This window comes from Nannospalax galili, unplaced genomic scaffold (assembly GCF_000622305.1).
Source record: "Nannospalax galili isolate Female #2095 unplaced genomic scaffold, S.galili_v1.0 scaffold357, whole genome shotgun sequence".
Classification (NCBI taxonomy): Eukaryota; Metazoa; Chordata; class Mammalia; order Rodentia; family Spalacidae; genus Nannospalax; species Nannospalax galili.
Window position 1 is genome coordinate 1491578 of NW_008340410.1, and position 24416 is coordinate 1515993.

At 41.8% G+C, this 24416-nt stretch overlaps 1 protein-coding gene across 1 annotated transcript in view; it reads right to left on the reverse strand.

The window, feature by feature from the left end:
- Positions 1 to 7926: 7926 nt before the first annotated feature.
- The window catches only part of LOC103736022 (submaxillary mucin-like protein), a 28889-nt gene continuing 12399 nt past the window's right edge, over positions 7927 to 24416 (reverse strand). Inside the window, exons 7-22 of the mRNA XM_029564649.1 lie at positions 23110 to 23163; positions 21411 to 21461; positions 20793 to 20846; positions 20283 to 20333; positions 19432 to 19485; positions 19239 to 19367; positions 17149 to 17622; positions 15382 to 15435; positions 14302 to 14331; positions 12439 to 12470; positions 12188 to 12350; positions 11830 to 11867; positions 10310 to 10420; positions 9434 to 9473; positions 8741 to 8849; positions 7927 to 8101 (exon numbers count right to left, since the gene is read on the reverse strand). Coding sequence (XP_029420509.1) covers positions 7927 to 8101; positions 8741 to 8849; positions 9434 to 9473; positions 10310 to 10420; positions 11830 to 11867; positions 12188 to 12350; positions 12439 to 12470; positions 14302 to 14331; positions 15382 to 15435; positions 17149 to 17622; positions 19239 to 19367; positions 19432 to 19485; positions 20283 to 20333; positions 20793 to 20846; positions 21411 to 21461; positions 23110 to 23163 — 1619 coding nt within the window. The remainder of the gene's footprint in view (positions 8102 to 8740; positions 8850 to 9433; positions 9474 to 10309; positions 10421 to 11829; positions 11868 to 12187; positions 12351 to 12438; positions 12471 to 14301; positions 14332 to 15381; positions 15436 to 17148; positions 17623 to 19238; positions 19368 to 19431; positions 19486 to 20282; positions 20334 to 20792; positions 20847 to 21410; positions 21462 to 23109; positions 23164 to 24416) is intronic.

Genomic DNA, 24416 nt, shown 5'->3' on the forward strand with positions numbered 1-24416 from the left:
AATCTCGTCGCCATGCTAACCCTGCCTGTGGCTTGGCTCCACGCGTCTTCCCAGGGTGCCTTTGCTCGCCTGCCCATAGCTCATGCTTTTCAGAGGAATAAGTGGTTTCTGGGCTACAGGACTTCTTGCCCACCTCACCCATCTTTGTTGGCTTCTGGCTTGCACTTGTGCAGGTCTTGTACATGCGGTCATGAGCACAGAGGGGTCATATGTGCAAATACGCTGTTGTGTCACTTTTTGGTTGGATTTAAGGCCCACTTCACAAGATGAAGCCTGTACCTAGCTCTGTTAGTAGGGGCCAAGAACCTGTAGCTAGACAGATCACAGGCCAAAGGAGAAGAATCTACTGCTATTATCCTGCTACATAAACAGTATTAAATCTACTAAACTGACTCCTAATGATTTATCCTTATAACCATAGATTAGCATATCTCTCAACTCCTACCAGAGGTGCACCACTGGTCAGCATGCAGAGTACATGAGACTATGGAGTGCTCAGCCCTAAATGGGACACCTATATCACACCCTCTCCTCCCAAAGCTCAGAGATCATTGTGGAAGAGGAAGCAGAAATTTTGTAAGAGCCAGAGGTAGTGGATGAATGAATACAAGGGTACTTTTGTGTTTTGTTTTGTTTTGTTTTGTTTTGTTTTGTTTTGTTTGACACTGGCTTTCCCTGTAATCCCAGCTGCCCTGGAACTCATTATGTATTATATAATTGATATATGCATATGTAATTGATATAAACATACCTAAACAGATGCAGCCATGTGAGGCTCACACTGTAGGCCTCAGACTCAAACGGCAAGCTGTCCACTTCTGCTCCATGTAAATTAATTGAATATGAATATTACAATGGCACTGTCAGACAGTGAAACTTTGAAGTTGATAACAAAAACAAACTTCGTTTTTACTGAACTATGCAAGAATGTTGGCTTGTGAATGTATAATGATCTGAGTAGGGCAATAAACTGCATTGGCCATTGTGATCAGTGGTTAAGGCCATGGTATCAGAACAGCTGGAATTCTGCTGTAAGGATGAACTAGGAAATCAAAGTCACAAAATCATCACTGTGCCGATTAAATGAGCATCAGTCCTTCATATCACTTAATATACAGTCTCCTTTAGCTTAGTCTGTCTCAAATATGTATTCTTACAATTAATCCTTGTGATTCTTTTTTTTTTTTCATTTTTTAAGACAGGGTCTTCCTGTAACCCCAGCTAGCCTGGAACTATATAGACCAGGCTGGCCTCAATCTCACAGTGATCCACCTGCCTCTGCCTCCCGACTGCTGGGATTAAAGTTGTGTGCCAGGATGCCCTGCCCATGTGATGCTTAAGTCTCTTTTACTACAGAGTATTTCCTCTTCCTTTTGAATTCTATTTGCTGAAAATAATGAAGTTTGTCAGTCTTTCCACTTCTGTGTAGTGGATTCAGTCCAACACAGCAGGTGGAGAGGGTTGAAACAGAGCAGCTAGCGTGGTGGTGCCAGCAAGTGCCAGAGAGAGAGAGCGCCTGGGTAGAAAGAGAGAGTACCTGCCATTTTCTGTTCACCTCTATTCCATCAGGGCTCCCAGACTGCATGATGGTGGCCACTCACCTTCAGGGTGGGTCTTTTCCCTCTGTGACAGTCAATGTTCGTTGTCAACTTGACTAGATCTTTAATCAACTAAAAGGAAAGACCTTCGGTTCACCTATGAGGGATTTTCTTCATCAGCTCATATGAAGTGGGAAGACCTACCTAAAGTGGGTAGCACCTACTGTAGCTGAATTTTTTGCTAATATCCGAAGGCAGCTTGGGCTGAAGTCCAGCAACTCTCTAGGTATCCCCCAGTTCTCCAGTGCCAGACTGGGATGGTGCAGCATCTAGCCTCGAGGATCAAGAAGCTACCAGAGACTCAACCTCTCAGTGTGAAAACTGTCATTGTTAGACTACCCAGACTGTATCATGAAGGCCAATCTAATGAATCTCTTTTAATATATAGTATCAATTCTGTGTCTCTAGAGAACCCTGACTAACACGCTTCATTCTTTCTGGAAATTCTTTTGCAGATACACCAGAGACAGACATGCTCATCTCATCATTTCTCAGTCCAATCAAGCTGACAGCCCACAATTACCACCACAGTCAGTCCTTGTTCCAACTTAGTATTCTGGAAGCATCATTTAGAATGTCTGTATAATTGATTATTAAATTTACATGCATGGTTGCATGCAGGTTTCATATTGACAAGAACAGTACCTTTAAGTTCTATTCTTCTTGATGAATCTGTTTCTATAAAAAGGAAATTTTTCTCATCAACTATGTCATTTCTTATGTATGCATGCAAGAAGGGTTAAATAAATATTTGATTCTTTTCCTTTATTAGTTTCTAGAAGAAGTTCAGGCTTAGGTGTTATAGGACAAACTTTGGACAAGATAAGTTTCACAGTTTATTTGAGCACTAAAGGAGTCCTGAATTGGCATCCTTCAAACCGAAAGTTCAGAGAGCTTGAATAAGAATAAGTAAATAACTAGTTCAGGGAACTCACTGAATCCACCATGAGTCAGACTTGAGCTAAACATTCCATTGATCACCTGACCTCCATAAGTCCGTACTTTGATGCGGTTTGGAATTTTCTGGAATCAATGTCAGTTCAGAACCATTGTTTAATAGATCCCAGAAAACCTCATTACATGTCTTCCTAATGTGCAGTTGCTCTAGTAAACAGCCCTTGGAGAAGGATAGGCGAAAGATAAATCGTGAAACTTCAACATTATAGCCAAATCCTTCAAGGGGTCCTTCAAGGAACTGTGGGTCTGTAAACTGGCTCTGGTCCAGAAATTGGCTGAGGGGTTGTGATTCTCTGTTGTTATAATTCAGGGTAGCTTTTGGTTCATTTGTTCTGTATTTTTTTTTCTGCCTAAATAGATTAAGAATTTAGGGTCTTCCTATCTATTTCACTGCTGGGAACACTGTGATCAATTAGCAGGCATCCAAGTCCACGGGTCAGACCTTTGTGAACAGTGCATTTCCATATGTTGTACATCACAGTGAGTACATTCACCTTGCCTTGGACACCCAGTGCTGCCACTTGGCCCTTGTTACCCTGGGATCCAACTGAACCCCTGGCCAATGAAGTCATCTAACAGAGCAGCCAGCTCTCCCTCTGTATGGTCTAGCACAAACAAGGGCAGTGATGCAGTGTTATCAAGCCACTTCACAGCTCTACTTCAATGAAGAAGCAGCCTGACTTAGCTCTCAGTTTTATGGCCGAGTGGACTCCAACTCTGAGAACCACCCACTCCTTTTGATGTCACTTGGGACTGTGCTTTCGAGTCAGGTTTTGCCTTAATTTTATGGAAGTGGTCTTTCCAGCAACAATTTGGGAAGCAGAAGCTAAGATCCACCCTTATTCTCTGATAATCAGAGAATCTTGTCCTTTGTCCCTTACATCTAAAATATCTCACACACATAGTATCAAGTAGACTTCTCAATTATTCTCACTGTTTTCAATGAGAACAGCATGCCACTTTCCACACTTTGATATGCTTTGATTTGTTAAACAAGTATTCCCACATTCACTCACTATCTTGAGTGGAGAGCAGAGTGGGGTTCTGAGAGATTAGACTCAGGTGCCCAGGTTAAAAGAGCACATGGTTCAGTGAGCATGTTCACATTATTAAAAGTAGCTTTATGGCACAAGGTAAAAGCCATTAGTTCAGATTGTGTGCACATTGTAAAAGTCATTCCTACACAGTGGCAGTTCTGCTGGTGTCCTGGTTCTTTGCTCACAAGTCTGCTTCCTCTGGTGCTAGTGGAGGCCACATGTTCTGGACCCTCCATTGTGGAGGAGGAGGTTTTAAAAGCAAGTCCACTCCAGTATTTCAGCACCCTGGATCCCTGATATCAGCATCTCTAGCTCATTCTCCATAGGCAGTCTTTTTGTCAAATACTTTAGCTAGCCAATCAAACAAACCTTTGATGCCATTTTTAACTCTGTGAGTTGCAATATTAAACCTACAATCTCTGCGTAATGAGCCCGTATTGATAAAACCACCCTGATGTAGATTTGTGTTCCTGACACCTTTTTTCCAAACCCTTAAACTCCATTCTCACATACGTTCCTCAGATTTTTGCTTGTATAAGTTAGAAAACTCAAGAAGTTCATTGTTAGATGTGACCACATCTCCACACTGTGTCCCTCACCTCTAGACTTTTGTTATCCTCAAATCTAGATGAAGGTGCAGGGATGGGTGGGGGTGGTCAGGGTGGGCCCTGAGGGAACACAGTCTTTTTATCGTCTACTTCAGGAAAGGGCATTTCTGGTTTCACAGCCAATGGAGGATTAATTCCCTTAGGCAAGGATGGAGAGCACAGTGAAGTATGCTGGGGATGAGGAAGGATTATGTCTTCAGGCACAATAAACCCACCAGAATCTGAGAGTTCAATATCCTCAGTCTCATACATGTCTCCATCCCAGGTTACAGGAGCCAACAGTGTTCCAGTCATTTAACTGCCAACACCCTTCTATGCCTGGACTGAAACTGGCATTGCAAGTCAGGCAATAATGCTATGATGAGAGCTTGGGTTTGATTTTGAACAACTTGAGCCTTACGGCTGTTGGAAAGAAGATTCTCTTCCAGGGCGTACTTAAAGGATTTTAGATGGTTTCTGCACATCTGGAAGTGAGCAGAAATTTCGTTTCTCGACTTCATCTTTTCCTTTGTTAGTTTTTATAGAGATGCTGGGAGCATCAAGCCAACATTGTTACATTCCTTACTTTTCTAGGACTGTTCAGCAGTTACATAAAGTCACTGGATTCCTTTTTCACAAGAGGTGAATCAGGAGTGTCAAATGCTTTTATCTCGCACAGCTCTTTAAGCACTTCACACCATGGATTATCAGTGCCCTTCATTACCAGGAGGGCCTTTAGGAACTTTAGGTTAACTTATTGGGCCAGCTCCAGATACCACCAAGCCTACTAGAGACATTAATCCCTACACCTCTGTTTCTCTGGAAACACTCTGGCACAGCAGTCTGTATTAATCAAGCCTCTCTAGAGGAACAGAACTGATAGGGTGAATATATATCACAAAAGTGGATATATATTGGCTTACGTGATGGGGTGAACAATCGAACAATGGCGTCTGCACCAGAGAGGCTGAGAACCTGGTAGCCGCTCATACCTAACAGGAGGAATTCATCTCTCTTCAGTCGAGTCTGTCCACCAAGAAGCTCATAGCTGAAAATGGCCTGGCCAGTATTCCCAGCAGGTGGTGAATACTTTATTCTAGAGGAGCACTCGGGCATGCATCACGGTCCCTCATAGTGATCTTAGTTCAGCGACAACTCAAACTGTAGCTGTTACAGATGGCTTTTGGAACTTTGTTTGCAGCTATGGACTTGACTGCCTGACTTACCAACTGAACTGGACTCTGAGTATAAAGTTACTAATTCTTTACTTTTGCAAAGATCCTGATGGTTACCCCTCCATTGTAGGATAGCTGGTTATAGTCCCATAGGCAGTGATGGCTCTGTGCTTCTGCCCAGCAGTGCCAGAGGAAGGATGAGGAAAATTTCTGGTCTTGCCTACAAAGGAAAAGGAACGCTTGCTTCCCCTCCCCCACCACTTCTTTCTTGCTGCCTGGATTACTAGTGAGATGGTGGGGAAGAGGGAACCATTATGGGCCTTCGATGGAAGGTGGAAGATTCAAGGTGGAAGGTGGAGGATGTGGAAGATGCTAGAAACAATAACTAAACAAAACAAAGGAAGCTCAGCAGGAAAATGGCAGGCACATCTGTGCTCTGGTTCACCTGCCCAGTCTTGAGCATGATGGGGAAGTAAGCTTTCTTCTTCTGAGTTTGCTATTTTACGTTTCTGATAGTTTAAATCCTAGTAATTTAGAGATAATGAGCAAAACCTCAAAAACAGAGAGCAGGCTGCCTTGCTTCTTTCACTAAACTCATAGGATTTGGGAATTATCAGCTAGCTACAGTGATGCCTTTTTAAGGTCCATTCAAGGAATGACCTCCAGAATGCTAATTCTAGAGAGACGTTTGACCAAAGGATCAAAGCAACAGCTGTTGGTATTATCAAGGCTTCACAAAAAGGTATCTCAGCTTTTAATTCATAATCCTACAACAGAAAAATAAAATAATTATAACTTCCAATATGGTCACAACAACAAAACTCAGAGGGTTTTGGCAAGACCATAGCAGCTTCTGGAGTAGCTATTCTATTTCCAACCAAGATGAGGTTTGTGGTGACACTGTGAGAACAGTGAACCAAAGCAGTCCATCCTGGGTTGAGCATTAGCTTGCACATGTCGCTATGGAGTTGAAGAGGGTCCTGGCTTGGGGATTTGCTCGGCGGCCTTGGTAAAGGCACGATGAACCCAGAGGATCATCAGCTCAAGCCTTGTGAGCACACTAAGGTGGCCTGACCCTCGCCCCATGTTGCCCCACCCAGTGAATTCCCCATTTCTTTGTCCTCACTGTACAAAGCCTGCCCAGTCCCTCTTGGTGCCTTCTCAGTGACTGTTGGCCTCACCTTTAAGGTGATTGGCTACGGCGGCACTCGTCGAGCCTGGAGATTGGTACCTATTCCCTATAAAGCCTGCTGCACTTCCTAGTAAACTTTAGATCTGCATCACAGAGCCTGGTCTCCAGTGTCTGTACGTCGTCTGACTGGCGCCATTGCCTCACCCCACATCCCGAGGACCCCGATATTACAACATGAAGTATCACATTTGTAGCTGCAATCCATCAACCAGAAGTTGTGTATTTAGGTCTCAAAGGCACAAGTCTTAATGTCCACAGTGCGCCACTAAATACAGACTGCCACCTTTTTCTGAACTCATGCCTTTTGCTTGGAGGGAATGTTAAGGCTCAAATGTAGCTTGTCTCTACCAGAATTCATTTCATCTCTTCAGTGAAGCACCTTTTGAAAAGCAGAGCCTAACGATGTTTGGATGGTAGAGGTGGAACATTCATAAGTAGACTGATGTTGACCTGCAGAACAAATGAGGTCTTAAGGAGAAAGTTCTCAGTCTCACGGGAGCGAGTTCTCAGGCTCACGGGAGCGAGTTCTCAGGCTCAAGGAGCGAGTTCTCAGTCTCAAGGAGCGAGTTCTCAGGCTCACGGAGCGAGTTCTCAGGCTCACGGGAGCGAGTTCTCAGTCTCAAGGAGCGAGTTCTCAAGCTCACAGGACTGGATCAGTTGCTGTAACAGTGAGTTGCTATAAAGCATCAGGCCCACTGTACTGCCATTTGACTATAGGACACAAGATCTTTAACAGATACAGACACCTGACCTTGAGCCTCCCAACCTCCAGAATTAGATGCCAAGTAAGCCCCTTCTCTTTACTGATTACTCAATCTTCAGAATTCTGTAATAGCAACAGAAAATGGACCAAAATAGAGAATAATCGCTTATGCTCATTTGAGCCAGGGTGAAAAGAGTGAAGGTTGGGTTACCTATGGCCCCAGGATAGATGACACAATAAAACTACGCACAAAGGCAGAATCGCTGATTTAAAATGTCCCAGGAACAACTCGAAAAATGTTTCAGGGAAGGGAAAGTAGAAAGATTGAGAAGTCAGGTCCTAGGAGAGGGCACTGTGGCACAGTGAAAAATGCTGATGCCGCTGGCACAGGGAAACAGGAAAGAACAAGACTACACTGTCCTCGAGTTCTGAGGGGCAGGAGGGATCGTGCAGGACAGTGGCCCAACGAGCATCATGACGTGGCTGGCTTTCGCCGTCAACTTGCAGAATTCTTACAAACACACGTACTCACTAAATATTTACACAGTTGCATTTATTTTTCAAAAAGTCAACAAATTTGTTTGAACAAGACACACTTTTTTTTAGCCATTTTCATTATTTAATGGTTCGTTTGCTTCACTTATAAAACAGGTACAACCGGAAAGGCCATGCTGGAATTAACTGGCTGTAGACTGTTCACACTGGTTCAAACAAGAGCAGGCGGTGATGTGCCTGTATCTGTAGGAGATGGAGCTGTCGTCAGGACAGTCAAGCTCAACATCCCTGAACTCATAATTTTCTTCACGGCAGCAAAGACACGAGTTTTCCAGTTGAAAGAGATCATAATTGTACCTAAAAGGCAACAGTTCAGTAATAAATACTTTGGAATGTCTTCTGTAATGTGACACTAATGCTTATAGTCTAATGCCTTGTCTGAAAGACTTAATAGTCTTTTAATCAAGTGTTCTTTTCCCAGACCTTTATCCCCTCCCCCAAGACAAAAGTCTGGTGCAGATCAGTGACAACTGGTATTGAAGGAAGCCTTAGAACTGGTATTGAAGGAAGCCTTAGAACTGGACAATGAAAACATTAGGGTACAAAAATGTAAATGAGAAAACTTTAAAACCATATTCAATATCAATTAATCTATATGTAAAACTCTACCTTAAGGAAAAATATAGTGCTATTCTAAAATTCAAGTTTAACACAATGTAAGGCATGCACTTCCTTGAGTAGGTCTCCTCTTCAGTCACTTCAGGAAAATGAACACATTTACCACCAGTACACTAAGCATGTTTAGAAAATCTACTTTGACATAACTGGTTGCTAAAATGTTTATTTCTCAGATCTTAATATTTTATGTATTTGTTTTCCTATGTTCTAATCAAACAGTTCTCTCGAGTAAAACTTCCCCATGCAAAGTTCTATGAACTTCATCTTTTCAACAGCGAACAAAGTTAATGCATAGTTCACATTCAAGGAAGAACTCACTTGATGGTCCTCTTGCATTCTCCAATGCATCTCGCCATCTCGATTTTTTTCCTGCAACCATTGTACTTAATAGTCACATTTACCGGCGAAGTTCGGCAATCACTCTTACCTAAAACAACACGGATAACGATAAAAGAGTGAGAGTGACCATTTTAACAATTATTAAGATTCTATTTTCTTAATCGAAGGGGAAAATAATATCAACTCCTTCACAATATTATTAAGGGCAATAGTTATCTCAGCCCTCCGTGAAATGCAGCTGTTTAATACTTGGGAAGATATCATCTGATTGTTGCTATGACTACAGGTAGAGAAGAAAGGAAGAAAGAAGCAATAGAGAAAGAGAGGTGAGTCAGAGGCACAGAGAATGCATGCTGGGATGTTTTGGCACATGCTTCAATACATGGATGTACAATACAGTTTGATGATGTCAGGACAGCAAGCTGATCCTTTTTTCTATAAAAAAAGTTTCCCTTATAAACATATGTACATTTTTTCCCAGGGAAGATTGCTTCAACCAATAAATAACTATACTACCATATGTATGAATGTCAGTTGGTAGTTTATATTACCTGTCAGATTCCTGTACTTCATGACTGGTTAAGTTTCTATTAGTGGTCTGTCATTTTGCCTTAAAGAAATGCTACCTGTTCAACTGCTTAGATATTTTTCTGTCTGTGGAAGCTAACTTACATTGATAGCAACACTTTTTTGAATCATAGGTCCTCTCTCCCTGTAGAAACAAGAGAAAATTGAAATGTTTATTATTGAAATAAAAATATGACATTTCTTAATATATTGAAATAGCATCCGAAAGGGGCAGGGGAGGGGAGCTAAGCAAGAATGGAGATGAGCTTGACATATTATTCAAGACTAAGATGTTTCCAGTAAGAGAAAGAAAAAGAAAAGGAACATACAAAATATGAAAACAAATTATCCATGTATTTTGAAGGACAAATACTTCACTAATGCTACCAGATGCTCTGAGCTTTTAGTCAAACTCTGTACTAAGCTATGTTTTACATTCAAACCTACAATGTCTGAAGATAAAATCTCAGTAAACCACTGTCATACAGTATTAGGAATCTAAAATAAAAAATGTAAATATATTACTAATTATAACTTTGGAAAAAAATAATCTGGTATTAAATATTCACTAAAAATCATATATTAGGGACAGAGAGATAAATAGTACAGATGTGTGAGATTTCAGAGAATTTGTATTGTTATAGGAAATTACTGACCATGAGCTTTTGTAAAAAAAGAATTGATGAGTTTTATGTTTGTTTAAAAATATAGCAAGTGTTTTCTGTAATAACCTACTTTTAGAAAGTCTTATAGAGTCAGCAAAATAAAAGCTTCCTGATGTAAGAACTATACTTAATAAAAGCAGACATTTCTGGAATTATCTGGTCCTTGACACATGAATTTGTTTGAAGATTTATGGAACTGACAAGGGATTTTTATTTCTTGGCCAAGAGCCAACTTTTCCGAAGGAGAAGGAAGGTATGCAAACAGAGGCTGAGCTTGAGACATCACTGTGCTGCCTTTAGCTAACAGGTGACTTACTTCTGCACACCAGGTCTGTCTTGGGCAGTCCTGGACCACAACCACCAGGCCAGTGCTGTGACAGGAGTAGGAGATACATGGGTTGCTGGGGTCATCAAAGGTCGCACCAATCTGCACATAAGGGCAGGGAGAGAAATTATTTGCCTTGATGTATTTATTCACTTAACAGTTAAACCAGTAAAACATGGATTTTAGTGTCTGTTAAGAGGCGTTTCAGGTATTAGGTTAAGGTTTAAAGAGAAGGAGGTTTGCATATCTTCCACGTCCATGAATGGAACTGAAATTCTTTATTGAGAGCACAAAATGTACCAAGATTCTCAGTCTTCAAAATAAAACTCACTGACAGTCACTGATTATATTTCTAAGAAGTTTTAAAGAAAATCTCTTTTGGACTGGAGAGATGGCTCAGTGGTTAAGAGCACAGCTGCTCTAGCAGAGGACCCCAGTTCAGTTCCCAGCGCCTATGCCACAAGGCTATCAGCATCTTCCTCTGACCTCCCAGGGTACCCGCATTCATGTGCACAGAGACACACATAATTAAAAATAAAATTTTTAAAAGTTTAATTAAGCCACCCAAATTCTTGCAAATTTGTCCTTGCTTAGATGGTTAAAGCTCTTAGATTGCTTTGTAATTAGTTTATGTCTGACATCCAAATCACAGTTTGAAAAGAGTGCTTATTTGGGAGCCTTAACCCACAAGATAAACTCCCTAATAAACTGAAATTTACTATCCAAGTTCTCCAGTGCATAAATTATTGGACCCTCCTTTTGGTCTTTATGCATCACATTTTGTGTCTGAAAACTATCCTGGTTTCTCAAGTCACAGCAACTTTGGAAATGGAAAGTTTAAAAAATATGTCAATGTGAATGTGATAAATGATTTGTGAAAGTCAAGACTCTTTCATGGGCTCTTTCTGTACTTTTTTAGCACACTTTACTTATTATATCATAGATTTTTTAAAGTATTTAGTAACATCAACTTACTAGGTATATTCATATCAGTTTGAGAACCATCTGACTTTTATGGTTTCATGAAGCTTTTTCTAAAAAGTTCAATTGCTGTCCAAAGTATGAACTCAGGGATTGGGACCTGTCCCTGCAAACAATGTGCTGCTAAGTCTGAGTTAGCGAATTGTAACCCTTGAGGGCTCTCATTTGATCTCTGGCAGTGTGACCATCTGATCTTCCTGGCTGTAATTACAGTTGGACTCTGTTTGTTGATTTGAATGTTACACAGTATGTCTTCTCCATCTGGAAGGATCCTGGGGACATTCTGTTCAGAGCTTCCCTGACGGTGGTCAATGATTCAGATCACCTCTCCTTCCGAAGGAGCACGGTGACAGCCACATGCTATGTTAGAAAAGGTTCTGTGAACAAGGGCCTATTCTTTGGTCTTTACCAAAACTTATTTTTAATCATTTTATCATGGTTACACATTGAAAGATCTCTGGCATGGCTTAGTATTACATTTATTCACATAATCATATTATCAAAATATTTGAGAGAAGAAAAGGCCTTACCTCATAATCAGTATTGTTATACAAACATGTTCTTGGTTCTGAAAACATAAATGCATGATTTTATTCTAAAGCAAACAATGTTTATTATTTCTGGAAAAGAATTTGTAGATAAGATCATACTTATCAGTCGATTATACTTTCCTCATAATTTCCATAATTGCTTTAATCTATTGATTATATTAATGTCTCTCAATTCTGAGTTTCCTTCAAGGATGGCAAGTTTAAGAAGCACTGGTCCTGTTTTATATATCATACTCTAACATCATGTGTGACATACTTGCTCAAAAATATCTCTTGAATGTATAAACAATCAAATGGTGGACTGTTTCAGTTCTTATAATATATTATGGGTACATACCACAGTGTCCTATTTCACAGCAGGAATCATTAGATTTGAATGTCACAAACTTTTCTTTAGACTTGCATGTGGGTGGAGGAGGACACTCTTTAGGCTTACAGTCTACAACCCGTGCATCAGAACAGGTGCATCGATGGCAATTAGATGTCCATATGTCTCCAGGCTAGGGATATAAACCAACTTTAAACTTCTATTCAAAAAGAGGCATGAAATAAAATTTAGATTAAAATAGAGCAGAACTGTGTACTTACAGATTTCTCTTCTCCCAGTGGACCATGGCACACTGTTAACATGAATGATAAATGCTAATTAAATTTGGCAAAATGCAACCATCTGCTATTTATAGATAACCAGCAGGGGGCAAATACTATAATTGACACTGGGATTTTAAAGGCTGAATTATGGAGGATTATACAATGCCTGAAGGTGGATAAATCACATCCACCTACTTCAAGCAAACTGTTCCTACAGGGTGTGTGTGTGTGTGTGTGTGTGTGTGTGTGTGTGTGCGCACGCTACTTTTTAAAATTCCCAGCAAAGAATAATTATTGTTTTCTCTTAGCAGTGGTCATTAAATTATATGACTACTATCCAGCTTACTGTTCTATAAAGTGACTTCTGCATCAATAATCCAACTAATCACCAAGTCTTTATCATTGGCTGATCAAAATGGCCTTAATCTAATATATGGATTCCCTGCCATGGGTGACATTAACTTGCACCTCCATGAGGATATTTTCTTTTCCTTAAATTTAACATTAGGAAAATCCTGTCTATAGTAGAAGTTCTTCTCATTACTTTAATTTTGTCCTTAGCTTTACCTGTGGGACTTTTTATCCACAGTGTCCAGCATTAAGTATAAGGTTCTTGGACTTCTAGCTCCATTTGAGATCTATCTCATGAGTTGTAGACACGGTTCTGTCTCCAGGAGTACATAGCATCCCAACAGATCTATAGAAACTTCTAACTCAACTATAGAAAAAAATTATGTCACCTTGCCCATGGAGCTTTCCCTTCTAGATCAAGCTTCCCTTTCAATCACTGATGGATCAGACTTACAGGACATTCTGATGATTGGCAGGTTGTCATCCAAGCCACCAGCAAATCCTGGCCCTCATCTGAATCCCTTCCTTTCCTTGCAGGCTCTTTCACCAGCACTGACCCAGCAACTCAGTGCTCAGATTGCTTTCTGATCCATTCAGCTCTCTATGCCATAGGTGAAACAATAGTCCTAATGCCCAGTTCTTTGCAATTGCTTTGATTTAAATGGAAGTCTTGTAAAGTAAACATTTTATTCTAGTTTCTAAGGTCCCCCATATTGAGACTGAAAGCTGCCTCCTCACCCTCTGAGCTCTCTCATTGCTCTAGATTAGTCTACGCATTGCTACTAAATTCCAGTTCTATAACGAAATGCCAAGCATCACTCAGTATATGACACACAACATGTATGCTCAGAAACACCCTACATATGACATAGAACATGCATGCTTGGAAACACCCTACATATGACATACAACATGCATGCTCAGAAACACCCTACATATGACATACAACATGCATGCTCTATATAATGCACATTTTAGTTTTCACTGTGAACTTTATTATCTGCCTTCTATGAAAATTGCCTGTATGCCTTTGCAAACTTCCCTGGTCCCACTAGATAGTGTTAAAATGATTTTTTATGGTGACTTACTGCAAAGTACACCACAGTATCTTGAGACTGGTAGGAACTAATAAAGTTCTCTGACATTGTTGAACTCTGGCACACTTGAAATTTTCTTGCCAATTCAACCCTAAAAGGCTCCCAAAGCTGGAATGCAGTTTGTTAAATGCTCATCATTAAGGGAGCACCTAAATTAACTAATTTTATCAAGGTATGTACTTACATGAAGGAACTAGTAGGCAAATCTTTATTATCTAAGTGCTATGGTGTCCATTGTTGGGCAGCGCTTATGACTGAGAAAAATACCTATTAGAAATTATTTGGTGAATAGAAGCACTTAGTTTCTTTATTCTATAACATTTTCATGGCCAGTGGTCTTACTGGAGTGATCTCAGACACCTGATTACAAGAAGACCCATCTCTGCAGAATCACCCTGCAATGTGCTCTCACCTGGGGCCGGTGGACGTGAGCCTGGACACTCTGTGAAAACAGGAAGCTCATTAGTCTTTGAAGTTCTGGAGTTTGTCAGTGTTGGGGGAAGTACAGTTCTCTAATTCATTATTCTATTGCTGAGAAGTGGCTACACAAGCCGGGCTTACAGACACCACCCATTTCTTCCTTTCTGCTCCTCACAGCATTTGAGATCCCACCACAGTGACTGTTTCCTTTAGACCTCAAAATCTTAAGGAAAAGAAATCTGAATTGAGAATAGAAGATACCAAGATATAGTCTCTTGAAAATTTTCTTGGAAAAGAGTTTTGACGATTAGCTCAATAAATACATGGAAAAGGGCAAATTGGGCATATGAAATGATGATTATTATAATATAGTTTTAATCACTTAAGAATTTTTATCCTCTTTTAACTTCTCCAACTACTTCAACTTTTTTCTACGTCCATCTCTACCAAATGCTTTAAGTTAGGTCATATGTATGTAAGCTTTTGGGTATTTGTACTTCACAGATTTGGGTCAACCCAATATTCCACTTACAAACTTTAAATTCTACTTCAAAATTTCTAAAATTCAAATTAGTATTGCTATTCCACCTATCAAGAGAAAAGAAAAGAAAAAAAGCTGACCTCCGAGACAGAAATGAACCTCTATTTCACCACACTCTACAGTATCACACTTTCTCTGTGTATTTTTGTGTTATCACACTAACTATAAAACAATATCTGTGCCTAAAAGCATTCTCTCTCTCCCCATCATAAAAATTATAAAATGGCAAATGTTATATCTTTTGCTTTTAATATATCCTACAGACTACAGTATATTTTAAGCGGTGAAGAAATGCTAGTAAAAAGGACAGTGACTGTGGAACTTCTCATACGGACCTGTTTTATTTCCAGCTTCCATTGCTCCCGTAGTGGTTTCTGGGGGAGGGAGGGTTACAAAGCCAATTCTTAGACAGAGTAGTAAGAACACACATCACATCATGCCTGTATGTGTTGCAAATGATGGCACAGATTCCTATGCAAGGAATTCCTCGCGGGAATAATCATTTGCAGTCATTGGAACTCTTCATATTACCTGGCTTGGATATGGGGGGGCCTGTTGTGACTCCAGCTGTAATCAAAGTGGAACCTGTCAAAGAAAATAATTATAGATTTCAGGACCAGCGCCACCCATAATGCCCTTCTCAGAGATCTCAAACTGAACCAGGCATGGTGGCACAGCTTATAATCCCAGACTTTGGAAAGCTGAGGTAGGCTCGCAAGTTTGAGGCCAGCCTGTGCTACATGGTAAGACTCTGTCTCAAAACACAAACAAAATCTCAAACTATATGGAACATCGCCATGAGAGGAGCTTGGTGAAAGCCTTGATTCTCAAAGGGCTTCAAAGTTGTACTGTAACAGTTTGACCCCCTCTTCCTGGCCCTGCTAGTGCTTGCTTCTTTATCAGCAGCCCTAAACTCAGCTCCTGATAGACAAACACAGCCACACGGATCTCTGAAGGGCCGAATAGCCAGCAGTCACTTGGTAATGCTCCAGGTCCTGATGTTACTTTGACTCTTGTGGAAGCAGTGAACTCTAACACAGGAAGATGCATGAACATGGTGACTGCAGGGTCCTGGAGAAACAGGTTACTTCAGACAAACCACCCTGCCCTCTGGGATGGGGCCAAGAGAAGCTCTTGTACTCTTATCTGATTGCCTGACCTGTGGTGGCAAGTCCAGGGACAGTGGTTGTTTCGGGTGCTTTCTTGGAGACACCTAAAGCGAGCAAGAACAGAGCTTTGCACCTGTTCTCCTCTCCTGTCCCTCAGGTACTGCACAGAAGGAGTCTCAGAGCACCCAGGGCACACTAGCACTAGTTCAGGTGCCTCTGGGTAGCACTGAGGCCCATTGTAGCATGCACCTGCACATAGAAGTAAACTGAAAACGCTCCAGGAACTTTTCCACCTCGATGTCCTCCTCTCAGTAATGAGGATTTCACACATAACTCTTTGAATTCATGTCTCGTTCTGTGTATTAGTTTGTGGAGAAGAGAAGTTACAGGACGATGAGAAAACGGGACAGTTCCTCTATTGACCAAGGGACTAATGTGCCAGCTATACAACTGCCTGTTTTCTTAGGTCATTTACTTTAGAAAACTTATTATCTGCCCCTTTGAGATGTAGATCTTCACCCAAGCTCTTGCCAGGCTTATAATTCAGGAATATCTTTCTGCAGAGCTGGGAAGCCATTAAAATGTAATTATCCCAGGTCTGCTGGCCCAAACCAATCACCAGGACTCTATCACCTTATAGGATAAATCCCGCAGCATCTGCTTTCTGTGGAATCTGGGAAAGTTGAGCAAGAAGTAGACAGCAGAGGAAGGGAGGGGGGAGGGAGGGAGGAAGGGAGGGACGGAGGGAGGGAAGATAGAAAGGAAAGAGAAAGGAAGGGAAGAAAGGAGGGACAGAGGGAAGGACAGAAGGAGGAATAGGGAGTGTGAAGAAAAAAAGTCCTATCTCTTCCTCTCACAGGTTTTGTTGGAGGGTAGGGGCCTAACTTGTACATTAAGTGACCTAATCACATATCAGCCTCTCACTACAGGGCCGCCAGTACTTTTCCATTAAATCACCTCAGCACTTCAAATTCTCCTGCCTTTTGCTTCAAGAGTCAGAGTGTAGTCGCTGTCTCCTACTGTGATGGTTCTGATCTCTACTGCAATAGTCTTGAATGAAGCCTTACAGCTTGCCACTATCTAGTAACAGCTTTCTCCGAAAGTTAAAATTTTATGCTCATTCATACAAATATTGGTTCTCTGAAATACTGAAGTTAGAGAAGAACATTGAGCCAGTCACTTCTTTTACCTGGGCTGGAACTTTCTGAGACTCCAGTGGTTCTGTCTGATGCTGCAGTGGTGCCTGCAAAGGCAAACGAGGGGCATTTTACATCTGGCACAGCTTCAGTGCCCATTCTCAGGGAGCAGCCGGAAAGACCCCATGCTGTGCCCATCTGCAGAGAGCAGCAGGAAGCAGAACAAAGCAGATGAAATTCTAGACCAGTGCTCCAGCTAGTCCATAGAGCATCTTCCTGAATGGGGCAGGTGAGGCCTCCTGGATTTTTCTCTTCCTGGGGAGGGATGCTTGATGTAAGCTTCCTTCCTCCCTTGCACTGTGTTGCGTAAGCCTTTCCAAAAACCTGGCCTGGGGGCTCTTGTCGGAACTCCAGAACAAGTTGATCACTTTTGATGGCTAAACCAAGTAGTTTCCTCAGGAGGGTCTGTCCTAGTGTATAGGCTTTACCTTCACCCAGGAGATTTAAAATGTGGACATTTACTAAGCCTTAAAAAAGGCAAAGAAGAATGATGTAAGGGCTTGTTCTATCAACACTACAGCAATCAACTCCAGAGAAGGGTTTTATTTTTCCTGGCTTAAATAGTTAGAGCCACTTGTTTATTTGTCCTTACCTGTATTGGAACTTCCAGAAATAACTGCTTTGCCAGAGGCTACCCCAGTGGCTCCTATAACAAGGTGTGCTTGTGTGGTGTGCAGAGGAGGCTTGCAAAGCCTTTCTCACCCTAAGAGTAAGACAGCATCAACTCTGCCTGCTTCTTTTAAGCAATAGAAAAGGACTTAACAAATTTTCTTTCACTGTGCTTAGCCGGATAGTTTTCTCCCAGGGTCCTGTCCCGTGAGTGCATGTTCAAAAGAAACAGGGAAGAAACTCACCATACCTCCTGGGTCCACTGCTTTAGAACTAGAATCCTGTACACTCTAGTTGCTACCTGAGACACAGTTTTGCTTAGATGCACATGATTTGCTTCCAAGGACTTGACCCTGATTCTCCAGGGTGGTAAAACAGGAAAAACAAATATTTTAAGTGACTAACTTTTCACTGGAGGGTTAGGTCTTGAAGCGTTAATTCAAACCTCCTGCTGTAGTTCTTCCCACTCACTTTCTTGGCTCGTAGCCCCACTGCGGCACTGCCCAGCGAAACAAAGAAAGTGGAGGTAGGAAGTAGCTGGAGTCATTCCTATGGTGTCTCCTCTGGGGAAACCAAGAATCTAATCTAGGTTGGCATTATGATCTTCAATCTGTATATAGTAAAGGCAAAAATCACTAGGATCCAAAACAGGGAAAACTTCCAAACACCTCCCTTAAAAGTTGTGGCTTTCATGAGGAAAACTTAGGTGACAAGGTATAAATATGCAAATAATTTGGAGCAGAGAATCTCCCCCAGAGCCATTTAAAGGAAGGCTCCCCTTAGTACTTGACCTACTTGTTTGGGGACCCCCAAGTGGGGCTGTAGCCCCAGGATCTGTCTCATTGGAATGTGGGGTGGGGGAGAGAGGGAAGAAAGAAACAGGAAAAGGGGGAGAAACCATAGCAATGCTCCCCCCTAAGAACAGGATGGATTTGAATAAATTCACATTTTCAGTGATCAGGAAAGGGGCTTTTTTAACCAAAAAGAAACACTGTTTTCTTACAAATGTCCTCGTTCTTTTGCTAGGCTTACAAGTCTGGAAAGAAGCTATTTTTCTAGGCTCACTTGTTTTGTTCCCTGTGACTTGGCTTCTGTGGGGAACCTTGCAGGGGTAAAATTAATTTAAAATTCGTGGGACTTTTGTCATGAGACTAAATCCATGTTAATGGGTGGATTTAAACACTCTAGTCATGGGGGCTGGCATTTTCAAGGTCTCTTGAACTCCAGCTGAATGACAGTGGCACATCCTGCTTGGCTCCTAAAACTGTGTCTAAAAGGCTAGAGGACGGAGAAGGCCAGCCTGAAGTCCTAGCCTGGCTTGCTTGAAATTCATTAAGTACAAACCACCACAAGAAGGAAATAAAGTGAATTTTGTCAAAAGAACCCTAAGCCCTGCCAGTGTCCATCTCGCCATCTACTACACGCCTCTGCGAACTGCCACCCACACTGCAGACTGAAAGACTTGGTCACTTACCAGTTGCTGTCCTAACTGCAGTGGACACTCTGACTTCTGCAGAAGTTGGAGCCTCTGAAAAGAGAAGGGAGAAAGCCTGGGATGCAGACATCTGGGAAATGTGCAGCCCTGGGACTTTACACACGATCCCTGCAGGAAGCATCAGGTCTCCAAAGTTCACAGACAAATTTCTCCAATTGTTTTCATGACTCACCTGTGTGGGAACTCCCAGGGGCAACCGTTGTGGCAGGAGTTGTCCCCGTGGTAACTGAAATCACAGAAGAGAGCTAATTTATGAATCTCTTCCATCTAAAATTGGGGTTTGGTTTGGATTAAATCTATGGCTCTCTTGGGTGAACTTTCTGGCCTTAAGTGATGTTTCGTGCATGTTTCCTTGTGCAACCGACAAGGAGAAACGTGTCATCACCCAGGCAACTTGTTGTTAAAGAGAAACTGGAAGACTCTTCCACAAATTCGTTCTAGCACACGATTTAAAAATTGCGTGGTGGTGCTCGCCTGTTTTAACTCCAGCACCTGTGGTTGTACCGCTTCTTAAAGAAGTTGTAGCCTTTAAATGAAAGAAGATAAGAGAACTAAGAGTTTGTTGTGTGTCTGAGAGGACGACAGGAGCCCGTTCCATTACTGAAGCTCCTGCTTCCTGTTAGGCTGTGGTTTGCCTGCGTTGGGACTGTCAGGTGCAGCTGTCATACCAGTGGGGTCTGCAGTAAAGAGGGAAGGAGTGACTATCAAGGCAAAGGTGCACTCGTCATCTTACGAGCGTGCCAACAATGGCCGTGGCTCAAAGGCAAAAGGCCCTAGCGTTAGTGCCAGAGGTACCAGGCCTCCCTCGTGTTCTGTGCTTCGCTGCTGGAGTGTGGCTTCCCAGGGGTGCCTGGGGTGGCTGCTGGTGACAAGAATGGACTCAGTGTTTGTGTCAATGCATTCAACTTCATTCAGTGAGTAAGCTGATCGATAACTGCTAAGGAAGGGGCAGATATGATTAAGATGCATTGTATGAAATCCACAAAAATTCGGTAAAAATATACTTTTAAAAAATCCACTTACTTGTGGTGGAACTTCCAAGATCAACAGTTGTGGCCAAGAGTCCAGTGGTACCTAAAATCACAGGGAACGGAACGGGCATGTAATCACCACATATAATATATCTAAACTTTTAGAGTGACTTCCATCACCTCTGCTCCTCTAACTAGAACTATCTGGATACATATTGTCTCCAGAAGACACCATGGAAATAACTTGAATGTCAAAAGATAGTCTTTCTGAACTCTGAGCTTCTTCACGATTTCAGTGTAAGGTTTGCTTCCAGAAGAGCTTTTATCATTAATGTCAGATTTCATGTCACAAATGTGTCTATGGAAAGGCACAGACTGAGAACAAATGAGTGGAAATTCAAGCGACAATTCCACTGGTTGTGCCTCCCGTGCTGGGAGTTGAGGGTTAGAAAGTGACTAGGAAGAAAGCAAGTGTGGGCTAAAGTCAGAAGAAGGTCTAGTGTTATTTCTCCAAAGTTAGGGCCTCAGAAGAAATCCTGGCACCTGCTGTGCATTGACTCACCAGTTTTGAGATTACCAGATGAGATACTGCTGACAGGGACCACCATGCTAACACCTAAAACCAAAGTGAAAAGGTTGTTTCTGTCAGTTTTATTCCTATACCATTCAAGATTATCACGGCACTATTTACAGTTACGGAGTCAGTCTTCATGTCTGTCAACAGATGAACAGACAAATAAAAGTGTGGTATGCATACACAATGAGTTTTATCCAGCCTAAAGAAGGAGATCCTTGTATATCCACATTTATTGTTGCTCTATTTACAACAGCTAGGAAATGCAACCAGTCTAGATGTCCATCACAGATGAAAAGCAACAGAAAACGTGATACAGATAGATAACAGAATTTCATTTCACTGTAAAAAACAAAGGCGGTGGAAGGCACGTTTGGAGCTGCGTATCTCTCCCCAAGGCTGTATCTGTAATGGGATTGCCTTTAAACACCAAGGGACACCTGGGGACACAAACCTTTCTCGATGGGCCTTAACATTTGTGACAAAGAGCATGGAGTCCGCTGAGTGGGCTATGAGGAGTACAGGTAAGGGGACAAAATATGATTAAGATGCATTGTATGGATCCATGAAAGTTCAATAAAAATGTAGTTTTAAAAATCCACTTACTCGTGGTGGAACTTTCAGGAGCAAGAGTTGTGGCTGAGTGAGCTGTGGTACCTGAAATCACAGGGAAGGGAACAGGCATGCCATTTCTTTACATTAAAAGAAGGGCTAAAAAGAAAACACATTATATAATATGCTACATTTAAGTCACAGAAATCCTAATCCAGATTTTTTCACGCTTTTCCACACATTCTTCTTTTGGGGGGGAAGGGGTTAGACACAAAGGCTAATCTTATAGCAGTTTCACCTTATCCAGAAACTGTCAGGGGCAGAGTCTTACTGTTTCATGCGTTTCTTTTTGACTGCCAGAGACCTAGCATCTCGGTGCAGAGGTTTGCACTGATAATCATGGATTTTGAATGTTCAAAGAGTCCACAAATTCAAGTTATTACAAAGAATTCACTGACTGCTCAATTTGACCTCGGACTGTTAACTGCCTTTTTAGTTCAGAGAAAGTCCCATCCTCTTATAAAAAGGGTAAAAGAACCATGAGGACTTAGGTTAGGTTTGAAGAATCCAAGGAAATCACAGTAGGATCACGACTGGGGGTGGGGGTGAGGGCTCATGTGGGCCCTGTTGGAAATCTGGGCCACGTGGTTCTACATTCAAAGCTCGGCTCGGGTTCCCTTGAAATAACACAGCCTCAAAAGCAAATTAAAGAAAGAAAAAAAAAACGAGAACTCCATTCTACTTTAAAGTAGCATACTGTAGTATCTTTATAAACTCTGTGATTAAAAATAATTGCAAAATAAAATATATGTATCATAATCACTTTCCTCAATGAATCTATCAGTGTGGTACCAAACCACAGTAAACAGTGGAAGCCCAGACTCCGCATCTGGTTTTATATCCACTGCACATGTGCCACCTTCCCCAGGGAGAGCTGTAGTCACTTAAAGGGGGAAGAAAACCAAATTGAACTGAGTATGAATGTCGATGAGCGTAGTAAGTTGTGATGTGGCAAACCACCAGAAACTGGTAGTCACATCGTAAGTCAGAACAGAATCCTTCCTACTATAAAAGCAATGTTCAATACCATTTTTCATAAAAGTCAAGGATAATTTTTTGAAATTCGTATCTTTCTCAACTGGGTCTAATTTTGGAATAATTTACAGACACGTAATAAAAAGCATAGTCCAGAACTTATAAGTGACAGATACACCAAATACTATTCCCATCCTTATTACTATTTTATGTATTACACTTCCCACATGCAAGAATTTTGCCGGTAGCCACCACATCGAAACTTGAAGTTAGAGAGCGATGGGGATAAGTGTGTCAGTTTTTAACCACAATGGGGCGAAAATGAGCTCAGAAAGGGTTAAGAGGCCGCTATTAATTTCCAAGCTCTTGCCCGCAGTTTCTAGTAGTGCATGGGTTTTCATCTTTGTGTTTTTCCATGCACCATTTGTATCTAACAGAAAATCTAATGGCAAAAGTTTCAACAACTGGATCATTTCCTTTCCTCATCAAAGAGAAAGGAGACCAGTTCTTGCCCAATACCCGACTCGTTCTCAGTTCTTGGCCCCATGGTAAAGCCTCCTTCCAGCAGAAGAAAGACAGAATTAGAGCATGTGGCCTCATGTTATTCGGTCAGATCCTAACTACCTAGCAATTTTCACTCCAAAAATGTTCTCTCCCTGAGATACAAATACCAGATGCAAGTCAAGCAATTCTACCAGGAAGTGTTGGAAGTGTTTACCTGCAGTGGTTCCTACTCCAGCTGTTCCATTTTCTCTGGAGGAAGTTGTAGCTGCTGAGAGAGAAAAGACATGCATGGAAAAGACTGGGGGGGCTTGGGGTGCAACCGTGGCACGTCTGCACAGAAGTCCCAAGAGGGAAGCTGTTGTTGCAGGAAGGACTCTAAGGAGTTTCTACCAAAATGTGAACTCAACTCTGCTGTGCTGGAACTTCCTGGGGAAAGTCTAGTACCAAGGTCTCCCCCAGAGGTGTCTGAAACACGGGGTCTCTTGTCAGAGCAATTAGGGGGACCTGAATCTAAAAGGGATGCATGTATGCATTCTGTCATTTAATGGAGTACACAGTAAAGTCGATGCATTTTCTTCTTTACAACCAAAGCAATAAAGAACATTGCCAATTTGAAATATTTGTTTGGAATCTGATAAAAGGAAAACTAAATGGTTCTCCTCAGTGTCCCTTTGCTTCATGCCCTGTTGCTGCAGTGACCCCTGCTGTCCTGTAGGAAAACAGGGATAAAAGATTTAAATGTGTTGAAAATTTGAATGTCAGAACAAACAAATTTTGTACACGTGTCTACGCTGTAATGCACCTGGTCCCTGGGGCTTCTTCTCTTTCTCACATGCACGGAGCTATGGATTTCTGCTAAGATGCTGGTGACACCTGTGGAGGAATCCTCAGAGCAGCCAGTCTCAATTCCACAATTAGGAGATGTTCAAAGTTATTTCTAATAGCAAACCTATTCTGCTCCATTTGCAGTGCCCCTAGGTAAGATGCAAATGTTCTTGATGAGATTCATATGCACTCTATGGCCCACATCAACAATGTGATGAAAACAGTAATGGTCCCCATCTGAAGCCCTCCCTGAAGATCCATCAGCAAGGGAGTGGGAAACAAGGTGATATTGTGACAGGTGAGCCTGATGCCACAGTGGTTCCTGTCATGGAATCAAAAACAGAAAAACATTTGAACATGCCAAGAACATGGGGCGAGACAGCGTCACCACTGCACTTGTTCATGTAGGATGACCCTGCTCTCAGGGTTCAGATTGCTTTTTCCTTTTTCTTCTAACACCTTAGTGGTATGTATGTCATCACAGCAATGCCCTTCATGCTGACGGCTCAACCAGCCCACATTTAAGAAGTTACAGCTATAAAACTCACAATGTCCTTGGGCCTGTTAGCAACATCCTCTGTTCCAAAGGCCAAAAATGTCAAAAGTATTTGGGATCTTGTATCTAATCCTTAAAAGAGTTTAGGGTTACCTCTTCAGAGGGGGGAATGTTAGAGTAGCCAAAAGCCCCATAAAAAT